The 19,808-nt window shown below is 36.7% G+C and overlaps 1 protein-coding gene across 1 annotated transcript in view; it reads right to left on the reverse strand.

Annotated features, from left to right (window-relative positions):
- The window catches only part of LOC306868155 (SRC kinase signaling inhibitor 1-like), a gene marked incomplete at both ends in the record, with an annotated part of 124,123 nt that extends 108,525 nt beyond the window's left edge, over positions 1-15,598 (reverse strand). The window contains one exon of the mRNA XM_079414205.1: positions 15,573-15,598. Coding sequence (XP_079270331.1) covers positions 15,573-15,598 — 26 coding nt within the window. The remainder of the gene's footprint in view (positions 1-15,572) is intronic.
- Between the last annotated feature and the right edge of the window lie 4,210 nt (positions 15,599-19,808).

The following is a 19,808-nucleotide window of genomic DNA, read 5'->3' on the forward strand; positions in this document are numbered from 1 at the left end:
AGAAAATGGATGAACAATGCAATAACCACATTCAGAAGCCATCTGATGTAGCGTGATGTAATTGATTTCTGTGTGTGCGTGTGTTCTGGCATCAATCTGTGTTGTGATTTTGATCTTGACGAAGGTCAAACAACAGGCAGTTTAACTCACTCACGGGCATGAAAGCAACTATCTCTCTCATTCACTTTCCATTATTTCACTCCTCATCAGAGTTCCAGGCTGCAAGCTTTTCCTTTTCTGTTTCCACCTTTCTCTATTGAGAGCATAAGCAATTTAACGGCACATTACCATAATGCATTGAACGCTAAAGCCAAACATCAGCTCACTACCACTTGCTCCAAATTTACATGTAACATTAAGCCACTACAAATGTGCATTCACTGCACTGCACCCCTATAGCTTTGCTTGTAAACAAAACCCTGGTGTTCTTATTACTGAGCTAAACGACTTGGTAATTACAGACAACAAAATGACCTCACTAACAAACAGTGTCTCAGACACTGAGCATGACTGAGCATGCAATAATGACATATGACCAGTGTTGGGAAGGTTACTTTGGAAATGTAATGGGTTACAGATTACAAGTCATCCTATTTAAAATGTAATAAGTACTGTAACTGTTTCAATTACTTAATAGTAATGTAATGTAACGGATTACATTTACTTTTTGATTACTTTTCTAAATTTCTAGCAGATGTTTTCAAATCATTTAAAGCAGGCAGGGTTAACCTTACAGTTGTACTCAACACTGATTACTGTCAGACTTATTAATATTAAATACAGATTTAAATTCATAAGAAATAGTAAATATTAATACTTATTCAGATGTAACCCCTTTTCTATTTGGTAATATTTTCATAATTAACTATAATTTAATTACAGATTACAGTTACATTTATTTTGTAATTAAATTATGTAACTGTTACATGTAACTGGTTACTTCCCAACACTTCATAATATGACCATGAGCAGACGGTGTGGAAGTTGAAACAGTCATGTAAAATGGTAAAGTGTATATACACAAGAATATATTAAGGATTTCAACAAGCTTTTTTTGAAAAAAATATAGTTAGTCAAATCGCTCATTCCATGTTAAATCAAACAAATTTCAGAAACTTCACTAGCTCTAATGTTTTAATTAATTAATATATTTTTTAGGACTAACAAAATGAAGAAAGCAAAAACATTAAATGTTATGGATGCATATTTACTATAAGTTATCCGCTATTTTACAGATGGGGGTCAAAATACAATTTTTGGAGCCAAATTACAAGGGGGAAAAAGGACTTCAGAATGATGGCAGCATCATTATATTTTTACCCAAAGATTAGTAAGATCTGTTGATTTTAGCAATCTGTTGCATTATATGCCAATGGTGACATTTCAAAAATGGAGAAAAAAATATTTATTTCTTGAAACGTGCAAGCCTTTAACTCAAGAAGTTAAAAATCAAACTTTTTATCCAGGAATCTTTGGTTGAGATGATGTGGAATGACCTTATAACTAACTGTACTACTACAACTAGCAGTCATTAGAGTATTAAAGTAGACATTCTACTGGCTATAACTAACTTTGCAAGTATGTCAATTTATTCTACTAACTCTAACCTAGCTGTCTACAACTCTAGTCTAATGAGAGTTAGTTGACATGTAGTTGCAAATTAATGAACATTAGTTGTTGTTTTTTTACAGTTAGTAGAATGTCAAAAGTGGACTATCGAAATCAAGTGTAACCAAAATATAACATCTGAAAGTACAATTCAGTACCTGTGTTGCATACTGTTGCGATAGAAAATAAAAACAGTGAATTTCTCATGAAAGAATGTTGGAGGATTGTAAGCAAGGTGTCATGAGTGCATCACCTCAGCCCTACCCATAACCCCCTCCGCCCCCACACACCTTCCACATCATCTCGGCCTGCTTTGTATTCTGGTCGCGCTGCCGTGTGCTCTCTCTCTCTATCTCTCTTTCCAGCAGTGATGGCTGAAGAACAGAGGGAGGGAGACGAGTGTCAGAGGGAGACCAGCCGATTACCATTTCAGTGCAAACACACACTTTCACGGTTTCAGAGTGACACAACAGACTCATGCACACATACATATCATATATTTGTGCCAGGAAAACCCGTGAATCCCTCACCTTGTGCTGAAGGCCAATATTTAAACATTTACAGATTAGATGCAGCTGTTTGAATGTGTGTGTGAGTGTGTGTGTGTGTGTGTGTGTGCGCATGTGTGTGCTTGAGAGAGAGAGAGCCTCAGGCAAATCCACGAGTGTTTAAATATGCAGCTGGTAGCGGATGTTTCCCTCCCTCTGTCACTCAATATTAAACATCATCCTGCAAACACACATAGACTACATGAGTAACTTTGCTCTCATACTCATGTCCATTCATATAGAGTCCATACATAAAGTACTATTTAGGTTACATATTATTGGGACAAGAGGAAACACTGTGATCTTCTCATGAATAATCATGATCTTCTCATGATAATCAATCATGATAATCACAAAGTGAAATAAATCATTTTAGAAGCTTTGTGTGATAGTGTGAAAAGATTTATATAAACATGTACAAAAATGATCACAGTCCCACAACCACAGTCAAGCTGTAATTTTGCCAATATATTAGATTTTAGTATTTTTTGTGAGTATTTAGTTATTATTATAAAAATAGCATTCATAATTTTATTCAATTAAAATATTTAAAATGTAATTTCTATAACAATCATTCCCACCACTGTATGCTGTTAAACTCAACACATATCACCACCATTCAAAAGTTTGGGGTAAAGTCTTTTATTCTCACCAAGGCTCCATTTATTTAATAATAAATACAGTAAACAGAAGTATTGTGAAATATTATTGCAATTATATAAATTATATACAAATTATGTTATATATCCTAGTATAGGATATATAACATTGAAAATATATATATCCTATACTATATTTTAAAATGCGATTTATTCCTGTGATGGCAAAGCCTAATATTCAGCATCGTTACTCCAGTCTTCAGTGTCACTTGATCGTTCAGAAATCACTATAATATGCTGATTTGCTGCTCAAGAATAATTTTTTATTATTATCAGTGTTATCAATTTATTGTTATCAATAGTTGTGCTTCTTAATATTTTTACTGAAACCATGATACATTTTTTCAGGAGTATAAAAAGTAAAAAATACAGCATTTATCGGAAATAGAAATCATTTGTAACATGCTATTACAGTCACTTTTGATCAACTGAATGCATCCTTCCTGAAGAAAAATATTCATTTATATAAAAAACAATGTTGGACAATGGACAATGTTGGAATTGTTAATTAACAATTTAAATAAACTAGTGAGTGTTAAAAGAGTGAGAGCTGCAAATAGGGAGACATCTCACAGGCTGCTTTTAAAAGCAGATATTTGTCTGCATGGGACGTTCCGCTGAATGTGTTCATTGAATTGAGTGATGAGCGCGGTGCCGATGGAGCCTTATTGTCTGGTACTAATGGCTAACAGCAAACAACTGTGGGCTCCTCAGACCAGACAAAGTGGTGATTGCTTGTTTCTGTCTGCAGGCACAGACACAGGCTCCAGTCTGACCTAGTTCTGCTGCCGATAAAAAGAGAATTAAGACCAGTCCAGCCACAAATCGCAGCACTACTTCCAGTCCTGACAGGTGAACAGTCATTCACAGATGAATGACTTGGAGAGGGAGATCATGGGGATGATTAAATACATGCAAAGAATAGAATAGAATAGAATAGAATCAAGTATCAAATATGTCAAGCAGTGAGAAATTTGTGTGAGATCAAGGTGAACCTACAGTCAAAGCTCAAGTTAACATGTTTAAGATAAATACATGACAGTGACTTATGGGTAGATTTTTTTTTTTTTTTTTTACTGATATCAACAGACAAAAAAAGGCGAAAACAAAAAAGAGAGACAGTGGATATGCAGGTAACTGCCAAAGTGTCCAGTGAGTCTGACAAAGCCAGTGAGCGCAGAGACTGTAGGAGAGGAAGAACAGGCTCGGGCCCCTGCGTGGTGTATGTGGTGCTGTGTGATTGCCTCACTGTTTGAATTATATCAGCTAATGATAAGAATCACTGAAGAATGACATGACGCGAATATTATCAGAAAGTTAGAACTTCTGAAAGCCTCCTTGAATGTTCAGCTGAATATCAGAGACCATTTTGAATCAGAGCAATAAAGGTGTGCACATAATTTAATTTCATATATGGGTGAATCTTCAATTAGGGGAAGTTTTCTGTCCCCTAAAATGATTTTAAAGCAAAAAAACTATCATTCTAGGTTTAAAGAAGAGATCACATTAGCTTTTTATTTTCTACTTTTTGAGTGACAAAAGGTTAAATTACCTTAACTTCTTAGCTTCCCTTTAAATACACAGTGTTTATATACACAAACACTACTGTTTGACAGTTTGGGCTCAGTAACATTTTTTTATGCATGTCTCTTATGCTTACCGTAGCTGCCTTTTTTTTAAAAATCAAAATACAGTAAAAACAGTAAAATTGTGAAGTATTATAATCTAAGATGTTTTCTATTTTAATTGGTGCTGTCAAATGATTAATCGCGATTAATCTCATCCAAAATATTTTTTTGTTTACATAATATATGTATGTGTACTGTCTATATTTATTATGAATTTATAAATACACAGACATACAGTATATATTTTGAAAATATTTACATGTATATACATGAATATTCTTATTTTTATATTACATATAAATATATTTAATATATAAACATAACATATTCTTCTTAAATATATACATGCATGTGTTTGTATTTATATATACATAATAAATATACACAGTACACACACATATATTACGTAAACAAAAACTTTTATTTTGGATGCGATTAATCGCGATTGATCATTTGACAGCACCAATTTTAATATATTGTAAAATGTAATTTATCATTGTGATGCAAAGCTGAATTTTCAGCATCACTACTCCAGTCTTCAGTGTCACATGATCCTTCTGGAAACATTATAACATGCTGGTCTACTGTTCAAGAAGCATTTCTTATTATTATCAATGTTGAAAACAATTGTGCTGCTGCTGTTTAACATTTTGTGGAAACTGTGATACATTTTTTTCAGGATTCTTTGATGAATAAAATGTTCAGAAGATCAGTGTTTATTTGAAATACAAATCTTTTACGACATTATAAATGTCTTTACTCTTACTCAACTCAACCCAATCCCATCATTCCCTGAGGAGTAGTGTAATTGTAAAGTGGGGTTTTGGGTTTTGTTTTATGTTCATGTTTTCATGTCTTTTATTTTGGAGTTTAGTTATGGTCCCTGTTTGTGTCGTGCTTCCCTTGCCCTCGTGTATTCATGCTATTGGTTCCTTTGTTCATTGTGTCATGTTCTGATTGGTTATCCTAGTCATGTGTCCTGTCTCTCATTGGTTGGTTTTTGTCATGTGACCTGTATTGTTTGCTATAAGTAGCCATCATATTGCCACTGTCTCCTGTCGTGTATTGATGTTGTAACCCGCTGTCGGTGAGTCTAGTCTGTTCATGCCATGGCAAGTCTGTTTCAAGTCAAGTCTTCGTTTGTTTGGATTTTGGGTTACACTTTTGTACATAAAACTGCACTTTGGTTCTTAAACTTGTCTCCAGTGGACTTCCCATTACAGTAATACACTGTATTTATATATATATTAATTTGGTAGATATACATTGTAAAATGTGGTAATTAGTAATTGTTATCTTTTTAACTAACAGTTAAAAATGGTTTTCATATTAGTACCCATATGGAAGTTTTGGGCAGTGACCGCTTCTGTACCCTTTTTTCTGAGAGTGTAGTGTAGTCAGGTTAATTCAGTCAAGTTAAGTAATATTTTAGACTTAAACAACAGTTATACAGATAAATTGAAGAATCACATATCTGAACACAGGTCTTGTGTAAGCCTGTATTAACCTCTGTCTTCAGTAATCCGTTCACAAGTAATCTGGTGAGACAGATCGTCGTTTACACCTAGTATTAACATGCTTCTCCTGTCACCACTCATAATTGGATTTCTTAACTTTGAAAACGAGACCTCAAGCACAAATGAGACATTATCCCGAGTCCTTGCTGTTATTATAGTTGAGTAAATTAACGGTTTGAGTGTTTGGATCAAAAACCATATTGGAGCCATTTGGACTTTAGCTCTGTCTACTTGTGTTCGGATCACCCTAGATAACTAGGACAAAATAGGGCCGTGATTTAATCCAGACCATCTAAACAAAACAGTCAGTCAGTACAGCACTGCTCTGTTCTGACAAAAGTAAAATGACTGAATTATCATTAGCAGGTTCAAATTTACTATGAAGAGAGAGAGAACACAGAGAGAAAGATAAGAAGAACGGCATGAGCACGACATTGAGGACAGGAAGGATGTCAAAGGGGATCTGGCTGTTCATTCATAAAGACTAATCGATTCACAGGAGGAAAGTGCTAAGAAAGCATTTGTGGGCTTTCTGTGCTCCCAGCAAATTGCACACTGATTGATATGGATCCTATAGCCGCCAAGCATCGGATTTATTAACTAAATTTGTAGATATGGACACACACATTTGAAAGCAATACACACACCGCTGTATTCAGGGATGTAATTTTCTGATTTATTTTAGGGTTTATCTTGTGAGCCAAGACCTAAAACCTCTAGTAAATCCTCTTTTATACACAAAAACAAACACATAGACTGACTCTGACAACTTAGTAAAGGATTTTTTGGCCTAAATTATCCATTACTGTGGTCCCACTGAAAAAGCTAAGAAAAATCTACCCTTTGCAGAAACAGACAGCGCTCCAATTAATTCAGATTGAGTCTGGAAAGAAATAACTGTCATTAAAGCGCCCCTGATGTTATAAACCCCCGGTGAATATACCAGCATGCTCCTGTTTGTGTGTGTGACTGAAACAAGAAGAGAACAAGTGACAGGATAGATGGACGCCCCTCAAGGTTACTTGTTACAGCAATGTCATTGCTGGAGGCTGGTGTATCCCATGTTGCCATATTTACATTTACATTTATGCATTTAGCAGACGCTTTTATCCAAAGCGACTTACATTGCATTCATGTTACAGTTTTTACATTTTATCAGCTCTTGTATATACTGTGGAATAGATCTCTGGCTGATGTTTAGTGCAGCAGCAGTGAAACTCTACGGTTTCCTCTTAAAAAAAACACTGCATCTAATCATCAACACAGTCATAAACAATTATGTCATCGTTGGCCAATCACAGGAGGGTTCACATTAAAATATGCATATGATGGCAGAGCTCTCCTGAGGTTAAATACGCTCAGATTAGCATGCAAAACATGTGATTTAAGATAGCTGTGTGATACTACACTACAAATCAATAAGCCTGGTGTTTTTTAATATAGCCAAAGTATTTTATTTACACTACTGTATAAATGACAATTGCACATTACCACATTTTAAACTGTATAAATACCAAAATAATACTCACATATATCAAAACAGGATATACTGTTCTAACCTTTGGCATCAACAAGAGACATTTATGATGTTATAAAAGATTTCTATTTCAAATAAATTATATTCTTTTTAACTTTATTAAAAAGTTCAAAATGACACTGAAAAATGTATATTGTTTTCCACTAAATTATTAAGCAGCACAACTGATTTCAACATTGATAATGATCAGAAATGTTTCTTGAGCAGCAAATCCGTATATTAGAATAATTTCTGAAGGATCATGTGACACTGAAGACTGAACTAATGATGCTAAAAATTCCGCTTTAATTTTTATATTATATACACTACGGTAAACTATAGTTAATTATATATATATATATATATATATATATTCACAGGAATAAATTACATTTTAAAATGTATTAAAATAGAAAACTATTTTAAATTGTAAATATTTCACAATATTACTGTTTATCAAATAAATGCTGGCTTGATAAGCATAAGACACTTCATTCAAAAAAACATTTTGAAATGAATGACACAAGATGGGTTTTGCACAGCTATCCTTTGCATAATTTAGTCACTGTAAAAAAATAATAATAATTCTGACACTCTAGATGTGGAGATTTAGTAATTTCCCCGTTATCGTTCTCATATCTGCAAAATGACCGCTTCTCTTCTCTCATATGAGGCTGTAAGTGCGCTGCTATATGATACAATCTCTGTATTATATTGAGCCTCCCTCTCAAACCCTGTTACACTAATTCAAAATCCATACAACTGAAGAACTGGCATAATGTAAATCCTCTCTCAATCCATGGCTTTATATTCAGACAGTAATATTAATGCAAGGCTTCTATACAAATACACAAGAATGAAAAAACACACACAAAGCATCACTAGCGCACTATTACAGCACCTCAGGTTATAGTCACGCAGCAGCAGAATACTGCTGTCAGTCCTGTTTGAAATGCTAATACTTCTCATAGACGTTTCAGTGTACAACCACATTCATAACCACAGATACAGCCAACATTTTCAACAGTCACAACCAAATTTTGAGAAAGGTTTGTGGGTTGTATTTTTACTGGAAACCAATAATATTTGGGATGTACTGTAATTGTGTGGTTTTTAAATGTTCTCTGCAAAATCGCACTCTTGTCAATGAAATATTCGATCATTGCACTTTTCCTCATTCTGACCTTTAATGAACACAATTTTTAAAGTGTTGAGTAATGCTGTATGCATCTTTTGAGCTTCTGCTTCTCCTGCAATGTGATGAAGTTTACAAATAACAAGATTCAAGAAGATAGCAAGATGGTTTCCTGCCTAATGATACTTTTGGGTGGGGATCTGATTATCATGCATCAGTAAAGGAGCAAATCCAAGCTGATCTGAATCATAGTGTTTTTACACTTTTACTCTGATGCCAAACTATGCTCTACCAATCAGCTGAGAAAACAGACAGGGATATTCTGACCTTGTACCTGTGAGGACAATATTAAACTGTTAAATTAAGTACACTATCATTACCTAGCACTGTGGTTAAATATGAGTTAGAAAAATGGATTGACTCCTGTTGCATTTTCAGGACAGTTTGAGACTAAATAGTTGAATATAGAAGCAGACAAAGACAGCACATTTTACAATGCCACACGCAAACAGTTTTAAAGGGGTAATCCTCTGTGAAGTAAATCACTATATTTTGAATAATCGTCTAACGTCTTGATTATAACAATACGTCCCTCTTAATATCTGTTTGTCAGAACTGTTAAATGTAATTTGTAACCACTCCTCTACATGCCATTCACCCCAGCAGACATATTCTGTGCAGAAACTCAAATCAGGCGCAAATCACCTCAACAGCACTCAAACAATCAGAACAGAGGCAAAATTGGGGTGGGTGTCAGCATGGCTATTTTTATTTATTAATTTTTTTACCTAGATCGCAGGTATAAATGCTGCTTTGAACACGACTAACCTGATACATGTAATACACAATATTTTCTCCTGTTAAACAGATGAAGGGAGGTTAATGGGAGTGTTTACAAATAGTGTGGAGTGCAGAAGCAGGATAAGAGAAGACACTTGTGACAGTGCATTCAGTGAGATTATATATACTTCAGGTACACGTTTCAAATGTATTAAAAGTACCATTTTTTTTTTTAAATCACAGTTACTGTTTACTACTGGTACTGCAGGCGATCTGCTAATTATGATTTGTTCTCAAACTAAATTGAGCAAAAAATTAACATTTAAAAATTAAAAAATTAAAAGCAAAGCTCTAGTTGAAGAGAGAGTTCACCCAAAAATGAAAATCTGCTCTTAATTTACTCAGGCTCAGGCCATGGTAATGTAGGGGACTTTTTTCTCCAGTAGAACAGTAAAGAAGATTTTTAGCTGAAACTGTGGTCTTTGGTGATTCATAAAATGCAAGTCAATGGCTGCCCGTTTTTGAGGGTGAATAAATTAACAGCACATTTAAATTTTTGGGTGAACTATGCTTTTAAGAATTTGCTTCATCAGTGAGCCTCCTCTATTAAATGTATTTAAATTGAATTTAAATTGCATTAAAATGTAACGACCAAGTATATGACTCTGTACATCAACTATGTACAGCTTTGCTAAAGCAAGCAGCTAAAGCTTTGGTATGTAAACAAAGCATATAAATAAATTACAATGGTACTATACAGATTTTATTATAGGACACACTCACAGTATGCAACACTCACAGTATGTATTTACACTACCATTCAAACGTTTTCAAATGTTAAAACGTCTATATGATTTTTTTCAAAAAAGAAACTTACTACTTTTATTCAAAAAGGATGCATTAAATTGATCATGAACTTGGAAAGAGATTCTGTATTATATATACTACAGCATTTGCATTGGGAAACATTGAAATGCACATCACACAACAAAATATCACACAACCATGAGAATGAACCGAGATCAAACCAGAAATCTCAATGTCTTCAAGATTCATCCAGGAACTCTTTCTCCTTCCCATCTCTCTATCCCTTTCTTTCATCCCAGTAGTGCTTTCATCCCCCTGTTTTCTTTCATCTCCACTTTATGCTTTCATTACACCCACCTGTCTTTCTTGACACCTATTTCTCCTTTTCATTCCTCAGAGCAATGCTCTTACACTCCTTTCCAATCCACACTTTCGACACCTCCACTTTCTGCATTCTTTGCTTCTAGAGTGTGCAAAAGTCAGACTCCGGAAGTAAAAACAACATTAATTTTTCTCCATTGGGAAATTGAATTTTAACAATAACTGATAACAAATTTAAAGAACTGTTGTGAGCTCTGAGGTTCTTAATCGATTGTGTATATACTTTTTTTCAAACCCATCTGATCGCATTAATTCAACTTATCTTTAACAGCGGAATTTGTGGTGAAAAACTACATTACTCATGATGCTGTACAGAAAATTTCACCAATCAGAGTCACAGTGAGCAAAGCACGCCAAAAGATCTTAGGTCCGCCCACTCCCAAGAAGCAACTAAAAAAAAAATGTAATCGAGCAAGTCATACTTAAATATTTGTGTGTGACGTAAAAATGTTGGGACAATTTTTAAATTTGAATAAAATTAAAACTAAAAGACTTTCACATTGCACGAGCCAATAATTTATTCACAATAGAACATAGAGAACATAAATGTTTAAACTGAGAAATTTTTAAAATATTTTTTACAAAATTAGCTCATTTCAAATTTGACACCTGCTACAGGTCTCAAAATAGTTGGGACGGGGGCATGTTTACCATGGTGTAGCATCTTCTCTTCTTTTCAAAACAGTTTGAAGACGTCTGGGCATCGAGGTTATGAGTTTTTGGAGTTTTGGTGTTGGAATTTGGTCCCATTCTTGCCTAATATAAGTTTCCAGCTTATACATATGCACATTCACTGGCCACTTTATTAGGTACACCTTGCAAGTACCGGGTTGGACCCCCTTTTGCCTTCAGAACTGCCTTAATTCTTCGTGGCATAGATTCAACAAGGTGTTGGAAACATTCCTCAGAGATTTTGGTCCATATTGACATGATAGCATCACGCAGTTGCTGCAGATTTGTCGGCTGCACATCCATGATGCAAATCTCCCGTTCCACCGCAGCCCAAAGGTGCTCTATTGGATTGAGATCTGGTGACTGTGGAGGCCATTTGAGTAAAGTGAACTCATTGTCATGTTCAAGAAACCAGTCTGAAATGATTTGAGCTTTGTGACATGGTGCATTATCCTGCTGGAAGTAGCCATCAGAAGATGGGCACACTGTAGTCATAAAGAGATGGACATGGTCAGCAACAATACTCAGGTTGGCTGTGGCGTTTAAACGATGCTCAATTGGTGCTAAGGGGCCCAAAGTGTGCCAAGAAATTATCCCCCACACCATTACACCACCACCACCAGCCTGAACCATTGAGACAAGGCAGGATGGATCCATGCTTTCACGTTCTTTACACCAAATTCTGACCCCACCATCTGAATGTCGCAGCAGAAATCGAGTCTCATCAGACGACGCAACGTTTTTCCAATCTTCTATTGTCCAATTTTGGTGAGCCTGTGCGAATTGTAGCCTCCGTTTCCTGTTCTTAGCTGACAGGAGCGGCACCCGGTGTGGTCTTCTTCTGCTGTAGCCCATCTGCTTCAGGATTCGACGTGGGGTGCGTTCACGGATGGAATCTTGGATGTAACGAGTGGTTATTTGAGTTACTGTTGCCTTTCTATCATCTCTAGCCAGTCTGCCCATTCTCCTCTGTCCTCTGACATCAACAAGGCATTTTGGTCCACACAACTGCCGCTCACTGGATATTTTCTCTTTTTCGGACCATTCTCTGTAAACCCTAGAGATGGTTGTGTGCGAAAATCCCAGTAGAGCAGCAGTTTTTGAAATACTCAGACCAGCCCGTCTGGCACCAACAACCATTCCACGTTGAAAGTCACTTAAATCCTCTTTCTTCCCCATTCTGATGCTCGGTTTAAACTTCAGCAAGTCGTCTTCAGCACATCTAGATGCCTAAATGCATTGAGTTGCTGCCATGTGATTGGCTGATTAGCAATTTGGGTTACCAAGCAATTGAACAGGTGTACCTAATAAAGTGGCCGGTGAGTGTATATTCTAACTGGTCCAAGACGTTGATTAGCTAATTGTTCACTGATCCAAGCAGTCCATTAGCTTGCCCAAGCTGGTCAAAACTAGTCATTAACCGGTCAAAGCTAGATATTACCTGATCGTTAATTGGTCCAAGATGGCCAATTAAGGGGTCAAAGCTGCTCTATAGCTAGTCAGTAGCTGGTACAAGCTGACAAACCCATAGCCATCTTTCAAAAACCAACCTAACCACATTACATTTACATTAGTATTGTATATGCTGGTAACTGCTATGTTGCTGGTATTAAATGGTCTGAAGGCCTTTCCACACACTTCAACCGACGGTCAAATGACAAAAACAAACAGACATTTCCTTTCACTCAGGCACAGAATTTACATTTAGCCTGCTGTTATCTGCAGTCTTTGCGGTGTATTAAGCGCAGCTTTTTGGTCCAGACGCACACAATGTGAGGTTGACAACACAGCCAGCTTTTATCGCCCCTAGTTCTTTAATGTTGATTTGATTCGTCACAGCCTAAACACAGTGGTTTTCAACCAGGGGACCGGGGCCAACTAGGAGGCCTCAGTAAACTTCTAAAATTGTCTAATGATGATTTTAATTGATTTACTATAAAATATATATATATATATAACAAATATTAATTCACCCCTCACAAAAGAGTTTTTCTTTGAAAAACAATGGATCTCACAGTCTTGGAAACCCTGGATAAATGAGGTAGTCCACTAAAAAGATGAGATTTCTAGACCTGGAAAAGTCATGTAAATTACTCTATGGCTGTTTTTTTTTTTGTTTTTTTTTACATTTTATGAATATGCATTTTTCTAGTTATACCAACTCTTTAATATTTTATCGGGTAGAAACTGAGTAAAACCTTCTTAATCCTTATACAGTAATTTACGAACGACTGGAAAAATCATTGGAGTTAAAATAATGTTGAAACCACTGGTCTAATAATTCATGATTCATAATTTATGGTGCTATAAATCAGTAATATTTTTCAACAGGAAAAGAAAGAACAGAAGAGAACTTGTCAGATGCTGTCTTGTTCTGCAGTTCTTGAGATTATCTGTAGTGAAGCTCCTGTAATGAGCATCAGTGTTCTCCATCCACTCTGGTTCCTCCTTTTGTAGGCATACCGGACCTCTCTTTTGTGCTTACCAAAGCTAGTCTGTCCCAAGAGACTGTGGGTATGCCTTCAGCAGCCAGCCTCCTTCTCTCCTCTCCCTGCCTTCCCCAGTCTCATTCCAAGCAAGCATTCCCTTAGTCCATTACTCTATCTCTCATCTGCTGTATATGTGCTTTACTCTGAAGAATTTTCTTGTCTTCTCTAGTAGCATTTCTGTCTCAGGCCTCATATGAAATCTTTCTATCATTCTTCTCATGCTTTATTTTTTCTCCCAGCAGACTTCAGGGACAAATGCCTCTAAGCTCCTCTTTGCTCATCTCTCTTCCTTTGACTTTTTCTATCTTTTTTGTTTTTCTGCCTGCATTTCGCAACCACCTTACTGGAAGAGTTACTTTGAAACTGTGAAATACAAGACAAAAGAGCAATCATAAAACTAGATTTTTATAGTTTCTCAACAAAAAGAATGAACCTCGCCACCATGATGCTACACTGCTATAAGTGGTAGCCTGGGTGTTGGTATGCAGTTGCTTAGTAGTTCTTCTACTATATGTTATGGTAGCTAGGGTGTTTTGAGTAGGCATAAAGCTGTGGTCACATTAGACTTTGATCATGCAAAATTTCTACAGACACTGCAGACTACAGACACTGTTTTCACCATATGAATCACCAAACGTGAACTTTGGAACAGCAAAATTCAAGAGTTTGCATTTGCGTAAACATTTGCATGTAGTTGGACCACACCTTAAAGGGAAAGTTCTCGGATTTCATCAAAAATATTTTCATTTGTGTTCCAAAGATGAATGACGGTCTTAAAGCTTTGGAACAACATGAGGGTGAGTAATTAATGACAGAATTTTCATTTTTGGGTGAACCATCCCTTTACGAGTCCAAGATCCAAGAAATAGTTTCCCAAAAAATGAAAACATGCAAAAATTAAAAATCTGGCATTTATCACCCTCAAGATAACAAAAGATAATATTTTGAAGAGTAAAAATTGTCCTTACAATGAAAGTCAATGGTGTTTCAATGTTGTTTTAGACCCCATTGATTTTCACAGTATGGACAAAAAAAATTAACATTATTTAAAATATTTTAAGGTTTGGGATTACATGAAGGTGAGTGAACAAAATCTTTATTTCTGAATGAAATGTCTTAAATGCACATTTTTATAGTCCAACAGGAAAGTCCTAATGCTTAGAAAAGTAATAGCAAAAGCATAGCACACTTCTACTTAACAAGCCACATGATTTGAGGTCCGTAGCACAAACAATGCGAGTCAAGTTGCACAGAAGTTTATTCCTTAATGTTCAAACAGTAATTGCCTTCAGAAGCACCACAAAATTCTCTCTCCGTCAACGTGTTCACACCCTCACTCCAGGTTTAACGGTTGTGATGACTTCCTCCGTTTCCTATGGTATTCCTACACGGCCACTGAAAGCTCAGACACAAAACCACAAATAAACACACATGAGAGTGTGCACACACACACACACACACACACAAGCATAATAAGCGCCATTTGTTTTCCCCCTCTCCCTTTTTCCCATCCTCCTGTTTCTCCAGGAATGGATCCCTCAATTAATCTCTGAGCTCCCACACACACTGAGCCATTCTCATCACTCCCATCCCTGGAAACCCTGCTCACCGGCAGCGCCCTTGGATCCCACAGACACAGAGTAATTGGCATGAAGCATCAAAGGACACTCTGAACATAAACACACACACAGAGACACATACATACACACACCCTCCAACCCCACCTTGCCCCACCCCCTCACCAAAAGGAAAAAACAGCGGATGAGGAAAACAACAAACACGGCAAACAACAAAATACCTGCTACACAAGAATGGATGAAGATAAGGTTCACATGCCTTGGGATGGTGCATTTCCCATAATGCCTTCACCGTGCTCCGCTGCCTACAAGAGAGAGCCACCAGCCTGCTTCCTGATCCACCCTCCTGGTCCTCCTCCTCTCTCTTGTCTTCACTCCGTGTCGTTAGCCTCTCCCGGAGCCGGCTGCGCTTCTATTCGCTCCTTTTCTCCTTCTGTCCCTGCCTTCCTTTGTCTCGCTCTCTTGCTCCTGTCCTCTGTACCTCTCCCTCTCTCTCTCTCAGCGTGCGAGATGGGCTTTCTCCAGCTGGTTCTCGCAGGCAGCGCTGTACGCGTGTGAGGGGATGTGTGTGTGTGTGTGTGCGACTCTGGGAGAACGAGCGTGTGCGGTCGTGTGTGTGTGTGTGTGTATACGTCCTTGCTCGGCGCTGTGCAATTGAGCTGGTTTACGAGTGTTGGAGAAGCTGCAAAGAGCTTTTACTAAACACACAGTCTGAACTAAGCAAGAAGAAAAAAACACTCAGTGATAGATTAGCATGGTTTTGTTGTTCTCCCCTCTCTCTCTCTTAAAGGTACAGTCTGTTCTCTGCAGTGATTGTGCTAATCTCTTTTCTCTTTGCCCTTCTCTCTTTCTCGGTCTCTGCAGACTCCTTTACAGAGGAATATTAGGAGCTCTAGGGATCGGAGCTCTCCGTGGTTCTGAAAGTCACGGTAAGGGCCCTAGGGAGCAGTGCTGAGGCGAGGGGAGGGAGGGGGAGCCACGGAGGTCCCTCTATAGGCTCAGAGAGACCACCAGGAGAGGAAGGTGATCAAATTTAGCATGGAAATTAAGGTGGAAAGGAGTTAAAGGGTTAGTTTACTCAATAAATAAAAATAATAATAAAAAAAAATTTTTTTTTTTATTATAATCATAATAATAACGTATTATTATTATTATCATTATTTTAATAATATTTAAAATTAACCATACAACCTCAATACATATAATAATAATAATAATAATAATACACATAATAATAATTATTATTATTATCATGTTTAATTGTTGTTGTATTTATATTTTATTATTATTGATACTTATGCTTAATTATTGTTTTTGTTATTGTTGCTGTTATTTTTAAACATTATTCTTATCCTTAAATATATTATTACTATTATTAACTATTATTATTACTACGTTTAATAATTTGTTTTGTTGCTGTCGTTGTATTTGTTTGCTATTTTGAATATTATTATTGTCGTTTTTAATTATTCGTATTCTCAAATAAATGCACACACATACTTGTCTCAAACGTTCGTTTAAATGGACATGTTGTTTTAGTTATATTAACGTCATCTTTCAATACATTTAAAAACTATGAAGTCCAACATATTTCGGCCATTATATGGAATTTAAAATGTCATTCTGTGCTTCACAGGAGAATGAAAGCCATTCAAGTTTGAAACGACATGAGGGTGAATAAATGATGACATAATTTAAAGTTTTGGAACAAAGAATGAGTGCAGGTATTGACATTGACCATTTTAGACAGGAGAGCACGGGTGTGTGAAGGCATGAGTAAGGAAACACATTGTGAAAGTGATCCTGAGTGCGTGAGGGTTTGACAGGAGCTCAGCGTGGAAATGTCAAGCAAGTGTTGCATGGTTGCAATGAAACATGGCGAGGTTGCCATGACAGCAGCATGTCCTTCTGCATGGGAAGGGGAGAATTTTTGCCCATGTTAGCAGATGAAGGACATGACTCTGTGTCTATTAAGTGCAACAAACACAGACATCCTTCTCTTATATACATGCACAAAAAACACATTAATAAACAGTCACATAAACACTCTTTTAAATCAGTTCTTTTCCTCTGATCACAAATCAAGCCACCTTCTCATTAACATAATGACCATGAAATTCATCAAGGTTTTCTAAAGGTCACATAAAAAATGTGGTACAATGTGGGAAGTTTGAATACGAAACGGCTGCACAATGTTACACAATTACAGCCAATCAGAAGATGTATGATGTTTAATGTACAGGTTTACTGAGCGGGACTTTGGACCAATGGGATTTCATTGTGGACGAGGCTGCTTGATGCAATGCTGTAAAAATAGAAACCAAGTGATCAACAAAAGGCCCTGCCACAGTTGCAGCTAGTTAGGACAAAACCCCAGGTTTACATGTTAGAAAGCTTTCATCGCTTGTCACAATATCACATGGAGCCCACAGAGGACACGGTGTAACTGTGACATCATGCGCAACAGGAGAAAAGACATGGAACAGATGGTGGAAACACATGAAGGATCATGCAGAGAACACGTAAGCACATGCTAAGACATCATGGTACATGCACAAACCAGGAGCAACAACAAGGGAATAAATGGGTCAACATTTTAATGAAGGTCACGTTAAGGTCATACTTCAGTACTGTTCATACTAAGTCATACTAATAGAGTTTATTAGATATTAAGATATATAGTGGCCTATCAAAAGTTTGGAAACATTTTGATTTTTAAATGTTTTTAATGAAGTCTCTTATGCTCACCAAGACTTTATTTGATCAAAAAAATATAGTAAAACAGTAATATTGTGAAATGTTGTTTCAATTTAAAATAACCATTCTATTCTATAAAGATAAAATAAAATTCTATTTGAATATATTTTAATATATTATTTTTACGTTATGGTGCATGTCCCTTTAAATGCTAATATGCTCACCCCCCCCCCCCCCCTTCTGTGAGGTGACAAACCATTCTCATGATACTGTAAACTTTAGCCAAATTTAGCCGTAGAACTTGCTAACTAGCACATTATTAGGAAAGCGATTTGCAAAGATTAAAAAAATAAACCTTATACTCAATCCTCTGTAGGTGAAGCTGGATCACGAATGATTCGCAACAAAGGTAATCCTCTGCGTCTTCAGCGGCTCAGATGTTGGGAGTAAACGATGACTGCTATGTTCATTATTACATCCAACAACAAAACACCTCAATCACTTAGGAGACATTCTTGTCTACCCCTGCTCTGGCATCGAAACAATAGCGGAATAATGACATTTCCTTTCATTCTGTGATAAAAAGGCAGTGTCCGTCGACAGTCGTGGGAGGGGCCTGTGCAGAACTACGTCACTCTGCCAAAAGTCTGTGAACTGCTTGATCTGAGACACTGCTCATTATTTATTGGGATTTGAAAAACCACTGGGTGGATTTTTATCATTACAGGGGGGTTGTGTACACACACTGCCATGACACATTTCAGTTCAAACAACATATAAAAGTGAATTTTGCATCCGATGACCCCATTAATCAAATAAATGCAACCTTGGTAAGCATAAGAGACTTAATTAAAAACAATAAAAAACTGACCAGAAGGAGCTCTGTGTGAATGTATAAAATATATAGCCTAATAACAATGCATTGATGATTTTGATTATTACTATTATTTTCATTATTATTAAAAATGCGCACATATTTATATGGAAGTGCCTCAAAAATCTGTTTAAATGAGCATGATGTTGTTGGTTGTATTAAGGTCATACATCAGTCAAGCTATAGAAAGGGCTGTGAATCCATGTGAGAAAGGGTCAAAAATCCCTCTGATCATAACTAAGCCAGAAGAAGAAACCACAACATGCAAGGGAGAGAGAGAGTTCTTAATGATTTGTATCATTAATAATGTATGGCCAGGCAAGCTCAGGCTCAGGGAACACGACTGCCTGCCTGCAGTCCATCTGGTAAATGACAAAAAAAAAGGAAAGGAGGACAGGATCCAACCTGCTGCTATACCTCTATTAAGACGAGGAAGATTACAGGAGATCTCAGGCATTGTGCCAGGAAGTTATGCATAGTTCAATCTATCACTTGCAGGTCCATGATCAGTTTAGCCAATAAACTCGCTGCTGTGTTATAATGAGATGTGTCAGATCTGATTGCAAATCAACCTCAGTGCAGTTTCTGTTAGTGGTTATTACTGAGCAAAACTACGGATGAGTCAGATGAGAAACGCACACACTTGCACGCTTATTAATATGTAGTACTGCATGCGATACAGCTGGACCACAGGGGTCTATCACACTCAAACACAAGTGCATGATTAAACACACTCAAACACACACCCTCAATCACACTCATCTTTCACTGTCACTCTAATCTAGCACATACACGGCACGACAATGATGATGGGAATGATTATAATAGCCGAGTAATTCTCAAGGTCATTATTATCATGATGGAGAAAAGCGAGGGAGGAGAAACAGGAACTAGATTGAGAAAAAGGGAACGATGAGTGT

Source organism: Barbus barbus (genome assembly GCF_936440315.1).
Source record: "Barbus barbus genome assembly, chromosome: 4".
Lineage (NCBI taxonomy): Eukaryota > Metazoa > Chordata > Actinopteri > Cypriniformes > Cyprinidae > Barbus > Barbus barbus.